The sequence below is a fragment of the Anomaloglossus baeobatrachus genome, chromosome 2 (assembly GCF_048569485.1).
Source record: "Anomaloglossus baeobatrachus isolate aAnoBae1 chromosome 2, aAnoBae1.hap1, whole genome shotgun sequence".
In the NCBI taxonomy this organism is placed as follows: Eukaryota; Metazoa; Chordata; class Amphibia; order Anura; family Aromobatidae; genus Anomaloglossus; species Anomaloglossus baeobatrachus.
The window spans coordinates 521,798,306-521,819,753 of record NC_134354.1 but is presented as its reverse complement, the minus strand read 5'-3'; the positions used below and the strand labels follow the sequence as shown (position 1 = coordinate 521,819,753).

At 46.1% G+C, this 21,448-nt stretch overlaps 1 protein-coding gene across 1 annotated transcript in view; it reads right to left on the bottom strand.

Annotated features, from left to right (window-relative positions):
• MYH15 (myosin heavy chain 15) overlaps positions 1-21,448 on the bottom strand; it is a 102,524-nt gene that overhangs the window by 74,368 nt on the left and 6,708 nt on the right. Inside the window, exons 3-7 of the mRNA XM_075336574.1 lie at positions 20,682-20,825; positions 13,095-13,251; positions 12,440-12,467; positions 10,080-10,176; positions 6,981-7,001 (exon numbers count right to left, since the gene is read on the bottom strand). Of these exons, the coding sequence (XP_075192689.1) occupies positions 6,981-7,001; positions 10,080-10,176; positions 12,440-12,467; positions 13,095-13,251; positions 20,682-20,825 (447 nt within the window). The remainder of the gene's footprint in view (positions 1-6,980; positions 7,002-10,079; positions 10,177-12,439; positions 12,468-13,094; positions 13,252-20,681; positions 20,826-21,448) is intronic.

Genomic DNA, 21,448 nt, shown 5'->3' with positions numbered 1-21,448 from the left:
CTTTTTTTTTATAGCCCCAGGTATAACATCCATTATTTATCTAGCCATTACCAATCAGCATCAGTTTTTACAGTCTAAGCCCCTGTCCACATGGTTATATTACAGTGATGTGTATGATCTGTGTTTTAATAACAATAATGTAACTGGATCAAATCCTGTAGATCGGGAAAATGATTCCCATAACTTGTGGATTTACCAACCGTGATACAAAGAACCATAGTAGATACAGATTTGTGCATGAATTATCTACAATACTCACAAAACGTTAGGGATATTTGGCTTTCAGGAGAAGTTTCACAATGAACCTAAAATGCGCTCCAACCTTTTTAGGTGCACTTAATGTGACGTTCTCTAAACTTTTGGATACAGATGTCCAACCGTTCAATGTTTCAATACTTTTTGCACAACTTGCTGTTCTCTAACCAGGAGCTTAATGGCAAAATCCACTACAGGTATTTGATCCTTGAATCGCCCAATAAATTTCGGGATTGAATAAGAATTGGTATTTAACAGTCCTTCTCTGTTCACATTTTGACATCATGAGACCAAGACTACACCTAACAATTGATCAATAGCATCTCACCATTGCCGGGCTTCAAGCAGGGTGTTCTCAGACTGAAGTAGCCTGTTAGCTGCACATGTCTGCTGATTGGATCAGCAGACATGTATGGGGATTACCGCGGGCTCGCTGCCAGAGAACTCAATAACTGAGGTTTCACGACATAGAACATATATATATATATATGTCCAAGATCATGACTGGGTTAAAGGAGGTGAGAGGCAAATGTCAAGTCATACCATTTGAAACAATTTCCATCAGTGTAGTCTGTATGCAAGCCGACCTACAAGGGTACCTAACCACACCACAAGGCAGAGACATCATTGTCTTGCTGGACAAGGGACCAGTGGGCCTCAATGCTGTTCTCTAATGAAAGTAATTTGTAATGAGCAGAAATGATTACTGTCAACAATGCTAGAGTCATCAAGGAGAGCGCTATGTATCGGCCCCTGTTGTCACCAGGCAAGACTTTGGTGGTGGTAGTGTTACAGTGTGGGTAGGTGTACCTAGTCAATACAGAACTGCCCTACACTTTGTGAATGGTACAGTCACAAGACTCTACAACTTGAATAACATAATTAATCCAGTCATTTTGCCTCTGCATGAACAACACATGCCTAATTTCATCTTTATGGATGACAATGCTCCAGCTTATCAAGGTGGCATCATTAGGTAAAGGCTTCGGGAGACTAGGGTACCTCAAATGGAGTGGCCTGCACTTTCTCCAGACCTGAATCCCATTAAAAAACCTACGCAATCAACTGAGTCGCTGTGTAGAGGTTCGTAACTCTGTACCCAGGGCTGTATTTTGCCTTCGTGCTGCCCTAGGCACTTTAAGTGGTTGCGCCCCTTAGTGACAACGTAAAACTGAGTTTTCGCACTCGACATCTGTTTAAGGCAGATCTACTCTGTAAAACACTTTAAAAAGTATCAATGAGAAATGAAGGGCACTAACCCCCCCCCCCCCCAATGGGGATCACCACAGGCACATCAAAACATAGCATGAGTATAAAATATTCCCACCACACCGTCCCCACTTATATACTGCGACTGTCACACTGCCCCTAATAAACTACACACTGCCCTCCCTTATAAATTATACCCACCACACCTTCCTCAATTATGAAATATGATCTGTACTGTCCTCACATCATGCTGCCCCCTCCTCACAATATCCCATGCATGCTGCCCCCTCCTCACAATGTCCCATGCATGCTGCCCCCTCCTCACAATATCCCATGCATGCTGCCCCCTCCTCACAGTGTCCCATGCATGCTGCCCCTCCTCACAATGTCCCATGCATGCTGATCCCTCCACACAATGTCCCATGCATGCTGCCCCCTCCTCACAATGTCCCATGCATGCTGCCCCCTCCTCACAATGTCCCATGCATGCTGCCCCTCCTCACAATGTCCCATGCATGCTGCCCCTCCTCACAGTGTCCCATGCATGCTGCCCCTCCTCACAATGTCCCATGCATGCTGCCCCTCCTCACAGTGTCCCATGCATGCTGCCCCTCCTCACAGTGTCCCATGCATGCTGCCCCTCCTCACAATGTCCCATGCATGCTGCCCCTCCTCACAGTGTCCCATGCATGCTGCCCCTCCTCACAGTGTCCCATGCATGCTGCCCCTCCTCACAATGTCCCATGCATGCTGATCCCTCCTCACAATGTCCCATGCATGCTGCCCCCTCCTCACAGTGTCCCATGCATGCTGCCCCCTCCTCACAGGGTCCCATGCATGCTGCCCCCTCCTCACAATGTCCCATGCATGCTGCCCCCTCCTCACAGTGTCCCATGCATGCTGCCCCCTCCTCACAGTGTCACATGCATGCTGCCCCCTCCTCACAGGGTCCCATGCATGCTGCCCCTCCTCACAGGGTCCCATGCATGCTGCCCCCTCCTCACAGGGTCCCATGCATGCTGCCCCCTCCTCACAGGGTCCCATGCATGCTGCCCCCTCCTCACAGGGTCCCATGCATGCTGCCCCCTCCTCACAGGGTCCCATGCATGCTGCCCCCTCCTCACAGGGTCCCATGCATGCTGCCCCCTCCTCACAGGGTCCCATGCATGCTGCCCCCCTCCTCACAATGTCCCATGCATGCTGCCCCCTCCTCACAATGTCCCATGCATGCTGCCCCCTCCTCACAATGTCCCATGCATGCTGCCCCCTCCTCACAGTGTCCCATGCATGCTGCCCCTCTCCATGAGCTCCTAATGCTGCCTTACTCTTTTCCATAATGACACCTCCATGCTGCCCCATTCATCATACTAAGACCACCACACTAGCGCTTATGCTGAGACCCCCCCCCACACACACACTACCCCACTCTTGATATTGACTCCCCTACATTGCTCCACTCCATACTGAGCCCACACATGCTGCCCCTTCTCCATAATGAGCTCCCAATGCTGCCCCCCTCTTATTCTGAGTCCCCACACTCCACCCATCGATTTTGTCATTGCACTATCCCTCAACCCTTGTCCTCTGTCTGTAGCATTGGCCCCTCTCTCCCATTCCCCAGCAGCAGCCTCTCTCCCCCGCCTTCAGCAGCAGCCTCTCCCCCAGCATCAGCCTCTATCCCCCCAGCCTCCCCCAGCCTCAGCCTCTCTCCCCCAGCATCAGCCTCTCTCCCCCCCAGCCTCAGCCTCTCTCTCCCCCCAGCCTCCCCCCCAGCCTCAGCCTCTCTCTCCCCCCAGCCTCCCTTCCAGCCTCAGCCTCTCTCTCCCCCCAGCCTCCCCTCCAGCCTCAGCCTCTCTCTCCCCCCAGCCTCCCCTCCAGCCTCAGCCTCTCTCTCCCCCCAGCCTCCCCTCCAGCCTCAGCCTCTCTCTCCCCCCAGCCTCCCCTCCAGCCTCAGCCTCTCTCTTCCCCCAGCCTCCCCCCCAGCCTCAGCCTCTCTCTCCCCCCAGCCTCCCCCCCCCAGCCTCAGCCTCTCTCTCCCCCCAGCCTTTCCCCCCCAGCCTCAGCCTCTCTCTCCCCCCAGCCTCCCCCCCAGCCTCAGCCTCTCTCTCCCCTCAGCCTCCCCCCCAGCCTCAGCCTCTCTCTCCCCCCAGCCTCCCCCCCCAGCCTCTCTCTCCCCCCAGCCTCAGCCTCTCTCTCCCCCCAGCCTCCCCCCCAGCCTCAGCCTCTCTCTCCCCCCAGCCTCCCCCCCCAGCCTCTCTCTCCCCCCAGCCTCAGCCTCTCTCTCCCCCCAGCCTCCCCCCCAGCCTCAGCCTCTCTCTCCCCCCAGCCTCCCCCCCCAGCCTCAGCCTCTCTCTCCCCCCAGCCTCAGCCTCTCTCTCCCCCCAGCCTCTCTCTCCCCCCAGCCTCCCCCCCAGCCTCTCTCTCCCCCCAGCCTCCCCCCCAGCCTCTCTCTCCCCCCAGCCTCCCCCTCTCTCTCCCCCCAGCCTCAGCCTCTCTCTCTCTTCCCAGCCTCCCCCCCAGCCTCTCTCTCCTCCCAGCCTCCCCCCCAGCCTCTCTCTCCCCCCAGCCTCTCTCTCCCCCCAGCCTCTCTCTCCCCCCAGCCTCAGCCTCTCTCTCTCTTCCCAGCCCCAGCCTCTCTCTCCCCCCAGCCTCCCCCCAGCCTCTCTCCCCCCAGCCTCCCCCCCCAGCCTCTCTCTCCCCCCAGCCTCTCTCTCCCCCCAGCCTCTCTCTCCCCCCAGCCTCCCCCCCAGCCTCCCCCCAGCCTCTCTCTCCCCCCAGCCTCCCCCCCCAGCCTCTCTCTCCCCCCAGCCTCTCTCTCCCCCCAGCCTCCCCCCCAGCCTCCCCCCCCAGCCTCTCTCTCCCCCCAGCCTCCCCCCAGCCTCTCTCTCCCCCCAGCCTCCCCCCAGCCTCTCTCTCCCCCCAGCCTCTCTCTCCCCCCAGCCTCTCTCTCCCCCCAGCCTCTCTCTCCCCCCAGCCTCCCCCCCAGCCTCCCCCCCAGCCTCCGTCTCCCCCAGCCTCCCCCCCAGCCTCTCTCCCCCAGCCTCTCTCTCCCCCCAGCCTCTCTCTCCCCCCAGCCTCTCTCTCCCCCCAGCCTCTCTCTCCCAGCCTCTCTCTCCCCCCAGCCTCCCCCCCAGCCTCAGCCTCTCTCTCCCCCCAGCCTCCCCCCCAGCCTCAGCCTCTCTCTCCTCCCAGCCTCCCCCCCAGCCTCAGCCTCTCTCTCCTCCCAGCCTCCCCCTCTCTCTCCCCCCAGCCTCAGCCTCTCTCTCTTCCCAGCCTCCCCCCCAGCCTCTCTCTCCCCCCAGCCTCCCCCCCAGCCTCTCTCTCCCCCCAGCCTCCCCCCCAGCCTCTCTCTCCCCCCCAGCCTCCCCCTCTCTCTCCCCCCAGCCTCAGCCTCTCTCTCTCTTCCCAGCCTCCCCCCCAGCCTCTCTCTCCCCCCAGCCTCCCCCTCTCTCTCCCCCCAGCCTCAGCCTCTCTCTCTCTTCCCAGCCTCCCCCCAGCCTCTCTCTCCCCCCAGCCTCCCCCTCTCTCTCCCCCCAGCCTCAGCCTCTCTCTCTCTTCCCAGCCTCCCCCCCAGCCTCTCTCTCCCCCCAGCCTCCCCCCCAGCCTCTCTCTCCCCCCAGCCTCTCTCTCCCCCCAGCCTCTCTCTCCCCCCAGCCTCAGCCTCTCTCTCTCTTCCCAGCCTCCCCCCCAGCCTCTCTCTCCCCCCAGCCTCCCCCCCAGCCTCTCTCTCCCCCCAGCCTCTCTCTCCCCCCAGCCTCAGCCTCTCTCTCTCTTCCCAGCCTCCCCCCCAGCCTCTCTCTCCCCCCAGCCTCCCCCCCAGCCTCTCTCTCCCCCCAGCCTCTCTCTCCCCCCAGCCTCTCTCTCCCCCAGCCTCAGCCTCTCTCTCTCTTCCCAGCCCCAGCCTCTCTCTCCCCCCAGCCTCCCCCCAGCCTCTCTCCCCCCAGCCTCCCCCCCCAGCCTCTCTCTCCCCCCAGCCTCTCTCTCCCCCCAGCCTCCCCCCCAGCCTCTCTCTCCCCCCAGCCTCTCTCTCCCCCCAGCCTCCCCCCCAGCCTCTCTCTCCCCCCAGCCTCCCCCCCAGCCTCTCTCCCCCAGCCTCTCTCTCCCCCCAGCCTCTCTCTCCCCCAGCCTCTCTCTCCCCCAGCCTCCCCCCCAGCCTCTCTCTCCCCCCAGCCTCCCCCCCAGCCTCAGCCTCTCTCTCCTCCCAGCCTCCCCCCCAGCCTCAGCCTCTCTCTCCTCCCAGCCTCCCCCCCAGCCTCAGCCTCTCTCTCCTCCCAGCCTCCCCCTCTCTCTCCCCCCATCCTCAGCCTCTCTCTCTTCCCAGCCTCCCCCCCCAGCCTCAGCCTCTCTCTCTTCCCAGCCTCCCCCCAGCCTCTCTCTTTTCCCAGCCTCCCCCCAGCCTCTCTCTTTTCCCAGCCAAAAAGAGGCATCGCAACGATCATCAACTAACCTGTAAGGTGCCCATACATTCTAGGCTCTGCCTTATGCATACCTGCTCCGGTGCCTGCTGCCCTGCTCTGCTGATTATCCTCTTCTGGCTGGCTCCGGCTCCAGTCGCGTCCTCCTCCGCGGCGTGTGTCGTCTGTAGCATTGGACGCTGCAGCACGGGGCACTGGGCAGTGAGCTGATTGGCGCGCCCGCGCGCCTCTGACCCGGAAGTGCAGGCGCTGGAACTTCCGGGGTTAATCAGCTCACTATCAAGAGACAGAGGTGCGCCTTTCCTCCCTCTCACCCCCCCCCTCGAGAACACAGCGAAGTGCAACGGAGGGAGGGGCGGGGGGGCGGGGATGTAAAAAAAAAAAAAAAAAAAAAAAAATTATAAAATTTTTTTTTTTTTTTTTTTTTTTGCTGCCAGAAAGTGCCGCCCCCCCGCAACGTGCTGCCCTAGGCACCGGACCACGGGTGCCTAGTGGCAAATACGGCCCTGTCTGTACCCCAGAATCTCAATAACCTGAGGGCCGCCCTTCAGGAAGAGTGAAATGCCTCAACACACAATAGCTCGATGTGTGAAATGCATGAAACGTTGTTGTAAAGTTGTAATTGATGATCAAGGCTACATGACAAGTTACTGAGACATTTAGATTTTTTTGACGCATACCCACCACTGTTAATCGCTTTAGTTTTAATAAATTGTTTGAGATGAGGAAATCCCCATTGCATGCTGATACTTAACTTCCCTACTTTCATGATAAAATAACACTGTAGAGTGAACTTCTTACGTTTTCAATAAATTCTACCCGAAAGCGAAATGTTCCTAAATTTCTGTGAGTAGTGTATGTCAAGCTAAGAATTTACATATCTAGCTCTCAAATTGAGCCAAATGAAATATGATTGTGTGCATCATCCCCAGTGGAAATGTAATTGCTAAAAAGTAGCTCTTAAAAGTGTGAATGTAAATGTAAAACCTGTAGTTTTCAGAAATTTAAATCTATCAGTATAACATATGGTATGAATATGTAAAGCTTATAGTTTTTAGAAATCAAATCTGTTAGTTTTTTAAGTTAAACTTTTCTACCTACCCCGGTCTTTGTTGCTGGTTGCTGTAATAAAAAAAATAAAGATTTTGTTTAGTTCAAATCCAATCAATACACAATGTTTCTGATCATATGTCTGTAATAGAAGAATACTTGTACTCGCATACTGAATTATATTAAGTTAAAGGGGCTGTATGGGCATCTAATATTGATGACCTTTCTATAGAATAGGTCATCAATATGAGACTAGTGGAGGTCTGACACCCGGTATGCCCACTGATCAACGGTTATTAGTATTGGCAGGGGTTAGATGTTTGATGTTAACATTGAACAAAGCTGAACAGAACAGGTCCGATCACACAGCTCCAAGTAGCACACTGCACATCACCTGTTCCCAGCAGCGTCTGGCACAAATTTAAAGCAGTGGCACTGCTAAGTTTTTTCAGTGTTTACATTCAGCACCGGCGGCTGATCTTAATGACAGCCAGTTGATGGTGGTGCTGAGTATCAGGTCCCTGACTTTGTATTGATGTCCTATGTCTAGGGATACGTCATCAATATTAGGTACCAAGACAACCTATTTAAGCTTACAATAGACATAAGCAAACTTATAACAGAGATAATATTTGATTTATACCATTCTTGGAAAACAGACTTACCAAAATAAAAGAAAAAACAAAAAGCCAGCACCAAATGTGCACTTCAGCACTAAACATTCCAAACTGTACTTATTATAAAAATTTTGAGATTTTTGGCAAAAAATTGCAATTTCTTGAGCTGCCTCGCCACGTCACGGCAAATCTCATTTGAGGCAGTCCTACACTAAAATATTTTTATAAAATGTGCCATACGGCCTCACATATGACTAGTAGAACTGCTCTTAGCAGCAGCTCACGAAATTGCAATTTTTTGCCAAAAATCTCAAAATTTTTATAATAAGTACAGTTTGGAATGTTTAGTGCTGAAGTGCACATTTGGTGCTGGCTTTTTGTTTTTTCTTACCAAAATAAAAGGTAAACTTTGTGCTATATACAAAGAATTAATATTCAACATTTGTGATCTTGAAACATCCTGGGGGTTATATACAGGGTCATATAACTGAACCAAGTTGTCCAAATCTATAACAAAGCACACGTATCCTGGTATGGATTCATCTTATGCCTCTTTTTCCTTTTGATACAGACATACAAAGATTTTTTTCTCTGTATGGATCTGTGACAAAAAACAATTGTGCTACATTCTATGTCATGTCAAAATGAGGAAGCAATGCATCTAAGAAAAGGATATGGTATCTTATGAAGTCACCATACAATGGCATATTGAGTAAAACAGAGCTGTGAGGACTAAGCGCCACCTCACAGTGGTTGGTGCATATGGATTACTGTGTACAAATGTTAGAAGATGGATTACTGCCCATGTTCCCTCTTGAAGACATCAGTGTTATTGTAATGTATAATGTGAACTGTGATATTCGTTATTTGTATTGAAGTGTATTTTGTTTGACAGTAAGGTAGAATGGAGTTAATGTTTGGGACTAGCCTAGAGTGAGAGGGGCTAAGGTGAAGGGACTGTGATGGTTTCCTGTCAGAAATGCAGATAGGGCCCAGCGTGCAGTAGTGATGGACCTAAGGTCTGATTAGTATGCAGAGCACATGACGTCAGTGTCCTATACGTGAAAAGCGATCAAGGTAGGAGATAGGTGATCCAGAGAAAGAGAAAGCTGATGGATGACAGAGTGATCAACAGGGGATGAGTCCTGGGATTGGACACCTAGCAGTACGGCCCCAAGTTTACAACTCAGAGACATAGCAGGTCAGGATGGAACAGAGATTGTTAGACGAAGTGGGTGCCTTAGGCAGGATTTCCCTAAGTATCAGCAAGCTAGAAGCTACGTTTGGCTATATTGGCAAATCAGTTCTTTTAAGAGGAAGATAGAAAGTGGAACCATTTATTGAAGATATGACTTTCACTAACTAGACTGCTGTACTTAGCTGCGCTGTGATGAAGGAAGCAAGACTGGTGGAGGCAGGACTTAGTGAAGTTGAAGAAGAAAAGACGCTCTGTGTAGAGATGCTCTGTGTTAAAGAAGTAACGTATGAAAAGTTATGTGGCCGCTAACTACTGTACATAGTTGTCTTCAAGTTGTTATTCAGTAAAACACTGTTTATAAGGAACTGGTGGTCTTACTCACTGAGCTGTACAACATTTAAGGCCCCGTTACACGCAATGAGGTATCTAACGATATATCGCCGTGGTCACGGATTCTGTGACGTACATCCGGCATCGTTAGCGACGTCGTTGCGTGTGACACTAACGAACGGTCGTTAACGATCAAAAAAACTCACCTTATCGTTGATCGTTGACACGTCGTTCATTTTCTAAAAATCGTTGATTGTTGCAGGGCAGAGATTGTTCGTCGTTCCTGCGGCAGCACACATCGCTACGTGTGACACCTCAGGAACGACGGACTACAGCTTACCTGTGGCCGCTCGCAATGTGGAAGGAAGGAGGTGGGCGGGATGTTACGGCCGCTCATCTCCGCCCCTCCGCTTCTATTTGGCGGCCGCTTAGTGACCTTAGAAAGGAGGCGGTTCGCCGGCAACAGTGATGTCGCTAGGCAGGTAAGTCCGTGTGACGGCTCCTAACGATTTTGTGCGCCACGGGCAGCGATTTGCCCGTGACACACAAACGACAGCGATATCGCTGCGTGTAAAGCCCCCTTTAGTTCTGTTTGGCTGAAGCAAGCTCCATTAGCCAGCCAGCATGGCCATAATGCTCACATAACACAAGTCCACACATCCTGCCAAGACCCATTCTTTCGTGTAACATGCCCCAGGACGCAAGAAACTACTAATTCGCTCATGGCTACCAACAGCGCCATGTTACACAATTGTTGTGCTTCCTAATTAAAATTGATAAAATCTTTGACCCCAGAGAAAATGTCGTTTGTTTTTTTTGTTGTTTTTTTTATGAATCTTACTTGATATATAAACATTTGTTAAGTGCAAGGATGATAACCATACAGTATAACAAACAGTAAAGACTGGGGTTAATTCTGCATTACAAAAGAACCACTTGCTATTCAGTATTCTATAAACTGATGACTAGCAGACATGAAATAACAATAGGTAAACCAACACTTACATTCTTTTTACCAGAAATGTCACCAATTGCAGCTACTGTGGCAAAGTACTGAATTACACGTTTCGTGTTAACAGTCTTGCCAGCACCAGATTCTCCACTAAAATACAGATGAGAAGAAAGTGGCAAAAACCATAACATAAATACATGCAGAGAACGCAAAGACAGTGCTATGATTATGTCATAAGTACAGCGTAATTGTTTTCCCTATGCCTGCGTTATGTGTACAGTACAGACCAAAAGTTTGGACATACTTTCTCATTCAAAGAGTTTTCTTTATTTTCATGACTGAAAATTGTAGATTCACATTGAAGGCATCAATACTATGAATTAACACATGTGGAATTAAATACTTAACAAAAAAGTGGGAAACAACTGAAAATATGTCTTATATTCTAGGTTCTTCAAAGTAGCCACCTTTTGCTTTGATTACTGCTTTGCACACTCTTGGCGTTCTCTTGATGAGCTTCAAGAGATAGTCACCAGAAATGGTCTTCCAACAGTCTTGAAGGAGTTCCCAGAGATGCTTAGTACTTGTTGGCCCTTTTGGCTTCACTCTGCGGTCCAGCTCACTCCAAACCATCTCGATTGGGTTCAGGTCTGGTGACTGTGGAGGCCAGGTCATCTGGCGTGGCACCCCATCACTCTCCTTCTTAGTCAAATAGCCCCTACACAGCCTGGAGGTGTGTATGGGGTCATTGTCCTGTTGAAAAATAAATGATGGTCCAACTAAAGACAAACCGGATGGAATAGCATGCCGCTACAAGATGCTTGTTCAGTATGTTTTCAATTTTGAATAAATCCCCAACAGTGTCACCAGCAAAGCACCCCCACACCATCACACCTCCTCCTCCTCCATGCTTCACGGTGGGAACCAGGCATGTAGAGTCCATCCATTCACCTTTTCTGCATCGCACAAAGACATGGTGGTTGGATCCAAAGATCTCAAATTTGGACTCATCAGACCAAAGCACAGATTTCCACTGGTCTAATATCCATTCCTTGTGTTCTTTAGCCCAAAAATGTGTCTCCTGCTTGTTGCCTGTCCTTAGCAGTGGTTTCCTAGCAGCTATTTTACCATGAAGGCTTGCTGCACAAAGTCTCCTCTTAACAGTTGTTCTAGAGATGTGTCTTATCCTCTGCAGCAGAGCTGACTCTTGGTCTTCCTTTCCTGGGGCAGTTCTCATGTGAGCCAGTTTCTTTGTAGCGTTTGATGGTTTTTGCCACTGCACTTGGAGACACCTTCAAAGTTTTCTCAATTTTTCTGACTGACTGACCTTCTTTTCTTAAAGTAATGATGGCCACTCATTTTTCTTTACTTAGCTGCTTTTTTCGTGCCATAATACAAATTCTAACAGTCTATTCAGTAGGACTATCAGCTGTATATCCACCAGACTTCTGCACAACACAACTGATGGTCCCAACCCCATTAATAAGGCAAGAAATCCCACTTATTAAACCTGACAGGGCACACCTGTGAAGTGAAAACCATTTCCGGTGACTACCTCTTGAAGCCCAATAACAGAATGCCAAGAGTGTGCAAAGCAGTAATCAAAGCAAAAGGTGGCTACTTTGAAGAACCTAGAATATAAGACATATTTTCAGTTGTTTCTCTTTTTTGTTAAGTATTTCATTCCACATGTGTTAATTCATAGTTTTGATGCCTTCAATGTGAATCTACATTTTTCAGAGAAAATAAAGAAAACTCTTTGAATGAGAAGGTGTGTCCAAACCTTTGGTCTGTACTGTATATACACCTGTAAATTTTGTATTATTAACAATTAGAGACATGGGATATATAAGATAGATAGATAGATACTGGTACATACACAGGAAAATAGAGCAGCTCCTGGAATCCATAAGGGTGCAAAGTCTACATGGTACATACCAAACCATCCTGATAAGGCTGGAGTCAAACTTGTGTGTGACTAGCGTGAGGATCTTATCACCCAGATCATCTGCTGGCTCTCCTGACAGGGGCGTATTAGCTTCATGTATTTCTGTGCAGCTGACCCGCTCCTGTCAGGAGTGTCGGCGGCCGGTCCAGGCAGTTCGATGCCTAAAAAATCAACTGGAAGCAGCACACCAACATAGTGTACAAAAATCTTTGTTTTTTTTTAAATTTACAGGCTCATTGCGATAACATTTCGGTTACAAATTGAACCATTTTCAAGACAAACACCTTGAAAAAGGTACACAGTTGGTAACCAAAATGTCAACACAATGGGGCTATAAATAAAGAAATTAATTTTTGTACAATATTTTGGTGTGGTGCTTTCAGTTGCTTTTTGGATAGCTAGATAGATAATAGATAAGATAGATACATAATAGATAGATGATAGATAGATAGATAGATTACTCACGTGATCAGCATTGACTGGTTTTCCCGATCTAAGACAAAAAAATGTATATAATTAAATACAATATATGCTGTAGGGTAATTGACATATTAACTGCATAGGTTTTATATATCAACTTAATCCCAACATATAAATGTAACATTCTTGCAATGTATGTTCTAACATGGCTTTTCACAAGAATAAGCGATACTTACATAGTTATGTAAATAGTGGTCAAATGTGGTGAAATTCTGAGATGGGAAATTTTCTATTGTATTGGTGGGTTGGAAGACTGATTATGTCATGACTGAGGGACATTATCATTTAAGATTTACTTTGCCACGCTCTTACATTACTTTTTGAGTAATGGATTACTAAAAATAGGTTCTATTATTGTGCAGAAAAGCAAAGACAAATTAACAATTTGTCGAAGTTTTGCTTCATAATGGAAACCATTAAGCGGTATTAAATCCATTGTATGACAGACACTATTGCCACCCTAACGACACCTTTGACATATAATGGAGCCCACCCTGGTCATTCATGATGTCTGACATTTGGATTAGAAGATTGTTATTCTTCCTTATAAATCACACAGAATTTTCAATCACCTACAAATATTTACCAATTTAAGATATGGCCTAGGACTTACAAAGTAGCAAGGTAAAATGGTACTTACTGCGCAACATGTCATGGTAAGCATTGTCAGCAATAGAAAAGATATGCGGAGGGGCTTCAGAACGTCTCTTGCCCTTATAGGCTGCAACCACTTCAGTTTTATAGACTGGAAGCCATTTATATGGGTTCACAGTTACACAAAAAAGGCCTGAATAGGTCTGAAATTTAGAGAAAAAAATTGATAATGGTGAGTTAATATATCTACAGATCATTTATAATGGTAAAAGGAAATAATAAAATAAATACACTGCGTGCAGACTTATTAGGCAAATGAGTGCTTTGATCACATGATATGTTTTATACATGTTGTCCTACTCCAAGCTGTATAGGCTTGAGAGCCAACTACCAATTAAGTAAATCAGGTGATGTGCATTTCTGTAATGAGGAGGGGCGTGGTGTAATGACATCAACACTCTATATAAGGGGTGCATACTTATTAGGCAACTTCCTTTCCTTTGGCAAAATGGGTTAGAAGAGAGATTTGGCGGGCTCTGAAAAGTCCAAAATTGTGAGATGTCTTGCAGAGCGATGCAGCAGTCTTGAAATTGCCAAACTTTTGAAGCGTGATCACCGAACAATCAAGCATTTCATAGCAAATAGCCAACAGGGTCGCAAGAAGCGTGTTGGCCAAAAAAGGCGCAAAATAACTGCCCATGAATTGAGGAAAATCAAGCGTGAAGCTGCCAAGATGCCATTTGCCACCAGTTTGGCCATATTTCAGAGCTGCAACGTTACTGGAGTATCAAAAAGCACAAGGTGTGCGATACTCAGGGACATGGCCAAGGTAAGGAAGGCTGAAAAATGACCCCCTTTGAACAAGAAACATAAGATAAAATGTCAAGACTGGGCCAAGAAATATCTTAAGACTGATTTTTCAAAGGTTTTATGGACTGATGAAATGAGAGGGACTTTTGATGGACCAGATGGATGGGCCAGAGGCTGATCAGTAAAGGGCAGAGAGCTCCACTCCGACTCAGACACCAGCAAGGGAGAGGTGGGGTACTGGTATGGGCTGGTATTATCAAAGATGAACTTGTGGGACCTTTTTGGGTTGAGGATGGAGTAAAGCTCAACTCCCAGACCTAGTTCCAGTTTTTGGAAGACAACTTTTTCAAGCAGTGGTACAGGAAGAAGTTGGTATCGTTAAAATGTAAGATCTACAGGCAGGGAAAACAGTACACCTCTCGTAACAGTTTCTGTGAGGCTGTGGTGGCTGCTGCATGCAATGTTGATCGTAAACAGATCAAGCAACTGACAGAATCAATGGATGGTAGGCAGTTGAGTGTCATCATAAAGAAAGATGGCTATATTGGTCACTCATTTTTTTGGGTTTTGTTTTTGCATGTCAGAAATGTTTATTTCTAAATTTTGTGCAGTTATATTGGTTTACCTTTTAAAAATAAACAAGTGAGATAGAAATATATTTGGTTTTTATTAAGTTGCCTAATAAGTCTGCACTGTAATAGTTACCTGCAAAAACAGATATCCTCCTAAGATAGCCAAATCTAAAAAAAAACCACTTCAACTTCCAAAAATATTAAGCTTTGATATTTATGAGTCTTTTGGGTTGATTGAGAACATAGTTGTTGATCAATAATAAAAAAAACTCTGCTAAAATACAACTTGCCTAATAAGTCTGCACCCAGTGTAATATGTTCAGTATACCACAAAAGTGAGTACACTCCTCATTTTGTAAATATTTTATTATATCTATTCATGGGACAACACTGAAGATATGACACTTTGATAAAATGTAAAGTAGTCAGTGTGCAGCTTGTATAACAGTGTAAATTTGGTGTGTCCTCTAAATAACTCAACAGCCATTAATGTCTAAACTGCTGGTAACAAAAATGAGTATACCCCTAAGTGAAGATGGCCAAATTGGGCCCAAAGTGTCAATATTTTGTGTGGTCATGATTATTTTCAAGCACTGCCTTTACTTTCTTGGGCATGAAGTTCACTAGAGCGTCAGAGAAGCCACTGGAATCCTCTTCAACTCCTCTATGACGACATCACGGAGCTAGTGGATGTTAGAGACCTTTAGCTCTTCCACCGTCCGTTTGAAGATGCCCTATAAAGAGTCAATAGGGTTTAGGTCTAGAGATATGTTTGGCCAGTCCAACATCTTTACCCTCAGTTTATGTAGCAAAGGTAGTGTTCGTCTTGGAAGTGTGTTTGAGGTCATTATTATGTTGGAATACTTCCCTGTGACCCACTTTCCAAAGGGAGGGGACAATGCTCTGCTTCAGTATGTCACAGTACATGTTGCCATTCATGGTTCCCTCAATGAACTGTAGCTCTCCACAGCCGGCAGCACTCATGCAGCCCCAAACCATGACACTCCCACCAACATGCTTGACTGTAAGCAAGATACAGTTGTCTTTATACTCCTCACCTGGTTGCCACCTCACACACTTGTGTAAAAAGCTGGAGGGAAAAGAGCGCAATAAGGTCTTACCCAGTAACAAGGAATAAAAATAATATGGAAATGTACTCACCTTTTTGGGTTGTGAATCACACAACCAGAAGTAAGGCCTGTAACCAGCTGTTGCAGAGTCCACGTGCTGAAGAAGCCAAAGATAACTCGGAACACTGTAAATGTGGAACCGTTACTGCGCTGCTGGAGATACGATACTGGTGGATTTCCTGATGAAGAAGTGGGGTTACACTTCGAAACGCGTTGAAATAAACAACTTTATATTTTACTTCTCCTGAATGTGTGTCGTATCTCCAGCAGTGCAGTAACGGTTCCAAATTTATAGTGTTCCCGAGTGATCACACACACTTGATACCATCTGAACCAAATAAGTTTATCTTGGTCTCATCAGACCACAGGACATATTTCCAGTAACCATGTCCTTAGTCTGCTTGTCTTCAGCATATTGATTGCAGGCTATCTTCTACATTATCTTTAGAAAAGGCTTCCTTTTGGGAAGACAGCCAAGCAGACCAATTTGATACAGTATATTCTGAGCACTGACAGGCTGACCCCCCACCCCTTTAACCTCTGCAGCAATGCTGGCAGCACTCATACATCTATTTTTAAAAGACAACCTCTAGATATGACACTGAGCATGTGCATTCAACCCCTTTGGTCGACCACAGTGAGGCCTGTTCTAAGAGGAACCTGTCTTGCTAAATTGCTGTATGGTCTTGGACACCATGCTGCAGCTCAATTTCAGGCTGTTGACAATCTTCTTATAGCGTACGCCATCTTTCTGTAGAGCAACAATTCTTTTTTTCAGATAGAGAATTTTTTGCCATGAGGTGCCATGTTGAACTTGCAATGACAAGTATGAAAGAGTGTGTGACTGATAACACCAAATGTAACACACCTGCTCCCCATTCACACCTGAGACCCTGTAACACTAATTAGTCAAATGACACTGGGGAGGAAAAATGGCTAATTGGCCATTTTTCCTTAAGGGTGTACTCACTTTTGTTGCCAGCAGTTTAGACATTTAGGCTGTATGTTGAGCTATTTAGAGGGCACAGCAAATTTACAATGTTATACAGTCAGGGCCAGAAATATTTGGACAGTGACACAAGTTTTGTTATTTTAGCTGTTTACAAAAACATGTTCAGAAATACAATTATATATATAATATGGGCTGAAAGTGCACACTCCCAGCTGCAATATGAGAGTTTTCACATCCAAATCGGAGAAAGGGTTTAGGAATCATAGCTCTGTAATGCATAGCCTCCTCTTTTTAAAGGGACCAAAAGTAATTGGACAAGGGACTCTAAGGGCTGCAATTAACTCTGAAGGCGTCTCCCTCGTTAACCTGTAATCAATGAAGTAGTTAAAAGGTCTGGGGTTGATTACAGGTGTGTGGTTTTGCATTTGGAAGCTGTTGCTGTGACCAGACAACATGCGGTCTAAGGAACTCTCAATTGAGGTGAAGCAGAACATCCTGAGGCTGAAAAAAAAGAAAAAAACCATCAGAGAGATAGCAGACATGCTAGGAGTAGCAAAATCAACAGTCGGGTACATTCTGAGAAAAAAGGAATTGACTGGTGAGCTTGGGAACTCAAAAAGGCCTGGGCGTCCACGGATGACAACAGTGGTGGATGATCGCCGCATACTTTCTTTGGTGAAGAAGAATCCATTCACAACATCAACTGAAGTCCAGAACACTCTCAGTGAAGTAGGTGTATCTGTCTCTAAGTCAACAGTAAAGAGAAGACTCCATGAAAGTAAATACAAAGGGTTCACATCTAGATGCAAACTATTCATCAATTCCAAAAATAGACAGGCCAGAGTTAAATTTGCTGAAAAACACCTCATGAAGCCAGCTCAGTTCTGGAAAAGTATTCTATGGACAGATGAGACAAAGATCAACCTGTACCAGAATGATGGGAAGAAAAAAGTTTGGAGAAGAAAGGGAACGGCACATGATCCAAGGCACACCACATCCTCTGTAAAACATGGTGGAGGCAACGTGATGGCATGGGCATGCATGGCTTTCAATGGCACTGGGTCACTTGTGTTTATTGATGACATAACAGCAGACAAGAGTAGCCTGATGAATTCTGAAGTGTACCGGGATATACTTTCAGCCCAGATTCAGCCAAATGCCGCAAAGTTTTTCGGACGGCGCTTCATAGTACAGATGGACAATGACCCCAAGCATACAGCCAAAGCTACCCAGGAGTTCATGAGTGCAAAAAAGTGGAACATTCTGCAATGGCCAAGTCAATCACCAGATCTTAACCCAATTGAGCATGCATTTCACTTGCTCAAATCCAGACTTAAGACGGAAAAACCCACAAACAAGCAAGACCTGAAGGCTGCGGCTGTAAAGGCCTGGCAAAGCATTAAGAAGGAGGAAACCCAGCGTTTGGTGATGTCCATGGGTTCCAGACTTAAGGCAGTGATTGCCTCCAAAGGATTCGCAACAAAATATTGAAAATAAAAATATTTTGTTTGCGTTTGGTTTATTTGTCCAATTACTTTTGACCTCCTAAAATGTGGAGTGTTTGTAAAGAAATGTGTACAATTCCTACAATTTCTATCAGATATTTTTGTTCAAACCTTCAAATTAAACGTTACAATCTGCACTTGAATTCTGTTGTAGAGGTTTCATTTCAAATCAAATGTGGTGGCATGCAGAGCCCAACTCGCGAAAATTGTGTCACTGTCCAAATATTTCTGGACCTAACTGTACAAGCTGTACACTGTACACTGACTACTTTACATTGTATCAAAGTGTCATATCGTCAGTGTTGTCCCATGAAAAGATATAATAAAATATTTTTAAAAATGTGTGTTTGGGTGTACTTACTTTTGTAATATACTGTACATCAATGGTGATCATTATGGTATGGTAGTAGATACATTAATATTACTTGTCAGAAGAACGGACATTAGTTAATATGGTAAACCAGCAGACAAAGGAGGAGCTGTAGTAATTATGAATATGACAGACTACATCCAGGAAGCACACAGGAAGCACACAGACAACTCTTGGATAAAAAAATACTACACTCCGCTCCAGGAAGATCCCACCAAAAAATACACAAAGGAACTAACAGATATCATCAATGAGTTTGGCTCTATGTCATCCTCTCTACTGGATCTAATACTAGACAATCCCCAAACAGGTACCTTCTACATGTTACCCAAAATACATAAAGAAGGTAATCCAGGGAGACCCATAATTTCTGGTATTGGGACATTAACTGAGAATATCTCAGGCTGGGTGGAGAACATTCTGAAACCCCTGGTGAGAAGCACACCTAGTTACATCCAGGATACCACAGACATTCTCTGCAAATTGTCAGCCTTGGGTCCACTTCCAGAGGATACAATATTAGCCACCATAGATGTAGAGTAATTTTACTCTAATATCCAACACGAAGATGGAATTGCTGCATGCAAATATTTCCTCCAAAAAAACAATCTGGCCACGGAACCAGCTCTGCAATTCATCAGGTTTGTGCTCCACCACAACTATTTCTCCTTTGGCGATAATATATACCAACAGTGTATGGGCAGCGCTATGGGAAGCAAAATGTCACTACAATATGCTAACCTGTTTATGGATAAACTAGAGTTGGAATTCTTGGAATCTTGTGCTATTAAACCTCTAGCATACATCCGCTACATTGATGATCTGATAATAATCTGGACAGGCTCAAAAGATGATCTGATAACCTTCCACAACAACTTCAACAAATTCCACCCAACAATCAAACTCACCCTCAACTTCTCAAAGTCCCAAATAAATTTTCTGGATACAACCATATACATCAAAGACAATACCATACAAACGTCAGTTTATCATAAACCTTCAGGACGTCCGTCATATCTGAGATGGAACAGCTTTCATCCAAGACACATAAAAAAATCCATCATCTACAGTCAGGCTCTGAGGTACATCCGGATCTGCTCAGACAGTGAGGACAGAAACTACATCTGCTATCCCTGAGAAATACATTCCTACAACAAGGATACCATCCACTGGTAATAGATGAACAGATCCACAGAGCTACAAGGATCCCAAGAAGCAGCCTCCTGGATTACAAACAGAGGGAGGATAACAATAGGGTACCGCTTGTGGTCACATATAATCCCCACATGAGCATCCTAAGGAAATTTGGTGCTGATCTTCAACCCATATTCCACAGGGACCACAGACTGAAAGTAATATTCCCAGAATTACCACTTCTCTCCTACAAACAGCCCCCTAACTTAAGGAATCTCCTTGTTAGAAGTGTCCTCTCATCACCTTCAGAGAAGGGCACATTCCCCTGTAATGGTAAGAAATGCAAGACCTGTACCCACATTTTACCAACAAATATGGTTCACATAGCCAACACAAATCATGGACCTCTTTTCATGTACATCCTCCAATGTGGTATACATGATACAGTGCACAAGGTGCCCTGGGGGGAACATATATTGGGAAAACTAAACAAAAACTACAAACAAGGATGAATCTACACAGGCACACAAAAAAAAATGAACTGGACACGCCTGTGGGAAAACATTTCTCCAGACCGGGACACAGTATGAGAGACTTAAAAATACTAATACTGAAAGGTCATTTTAACTCAATTTAACACCTGGTTTTATGACTCACTACATGGACACACTTCACACCTCCAGCAAAAGAACCTCAGAAGTGATCTGAACAGACCACTTGCAACTCATCTACATTTCTAAGAAAAAACTTAATTTGATTTCCTTGGCTTATCTTTAGGAGGCATCATCTTTCCCATGTCCTGTTGTAACATTCATTTAAATGTTGTGATTCGGTCTCAGTAATTCATTTGTAATTTGCCTGAAGAAGGAACCTTTGTGCTCTGAAAGCTTGCTAATATAATTTTTCTGGTTAGCCTATAAAGGTATCACTCCTAAAATACTTTTGTCATTCTTGGGACATAGTATTTCAATTGATTTTTCTGGCTAACACGGTACCACAATATTACCCTGTATTGCACATTGTATGGTAAAATGTAAAATTTCAAATGAAGATCATTTGAAGAATTTATATTTAAATGCAGAAAATGTAAAATGTTTAATTAGTTGAAAAGTGAGTGACCAACAATACAGTATACAGTATATACCAATGATTTAGCTTACATAGATCATCCAGTTAGCGTAGCGTTTCCGCAGATTAAACAGCACGGACGCTTCATTCAAATGTGTTAACATGGCCATGTCTTCAATCATGTCAAACTTTGGAGGATTCATCTGCTGAACATCTCCTTCCTTTACAATAACCGACTAAAAAGGATAAACCAATATATCAATTTGCAAAATTATCCTTGAAGAACGGTGCTTTTAATGTTATTGCTATATATGCTACACATGAAAATTCTGATCCTAGGTTAATTTCCCCCGTATTTTTGCATTCATTTCCCCGGAAATTTTTGGTTAGTGAAGACTCACAGTAGGCGTTAAAAGGAACCTGTCACCACTTTTTTGGCCTATAAGCTGCGGCCACCACCACCAGGCTCTTTTATACAGCATTCTAACATGCTGTATATAAGAGCCCATGACGGAAGTATAGCATAAAAAACACTTTATAATACTTACCTAACGATCGCGCGGTGGGCCTAATGGGCCTCTCCATTCTCTGGTGCGGGGGCCTCCCCTTTCGGCCATCTTCGTCCTCTTTCTGAAGCCTGTGTGCATGACGAGGCTACGTCATACACACTCGCCGGTCCTGCGCAGGTGCACTACAATACTTTGATCTTCCCTGCTCAGGACCTGATTACCGGCGAGTGTGTATGACGTCGGACCCGTCATGCACTGCGGCTAGAGAAGACATTAAAGATGGCCAAAAGATGCGGCACCAGGAACCGTACAACGGAGATGCCCATTAGGCCCACCGCCCGACCGTTAGG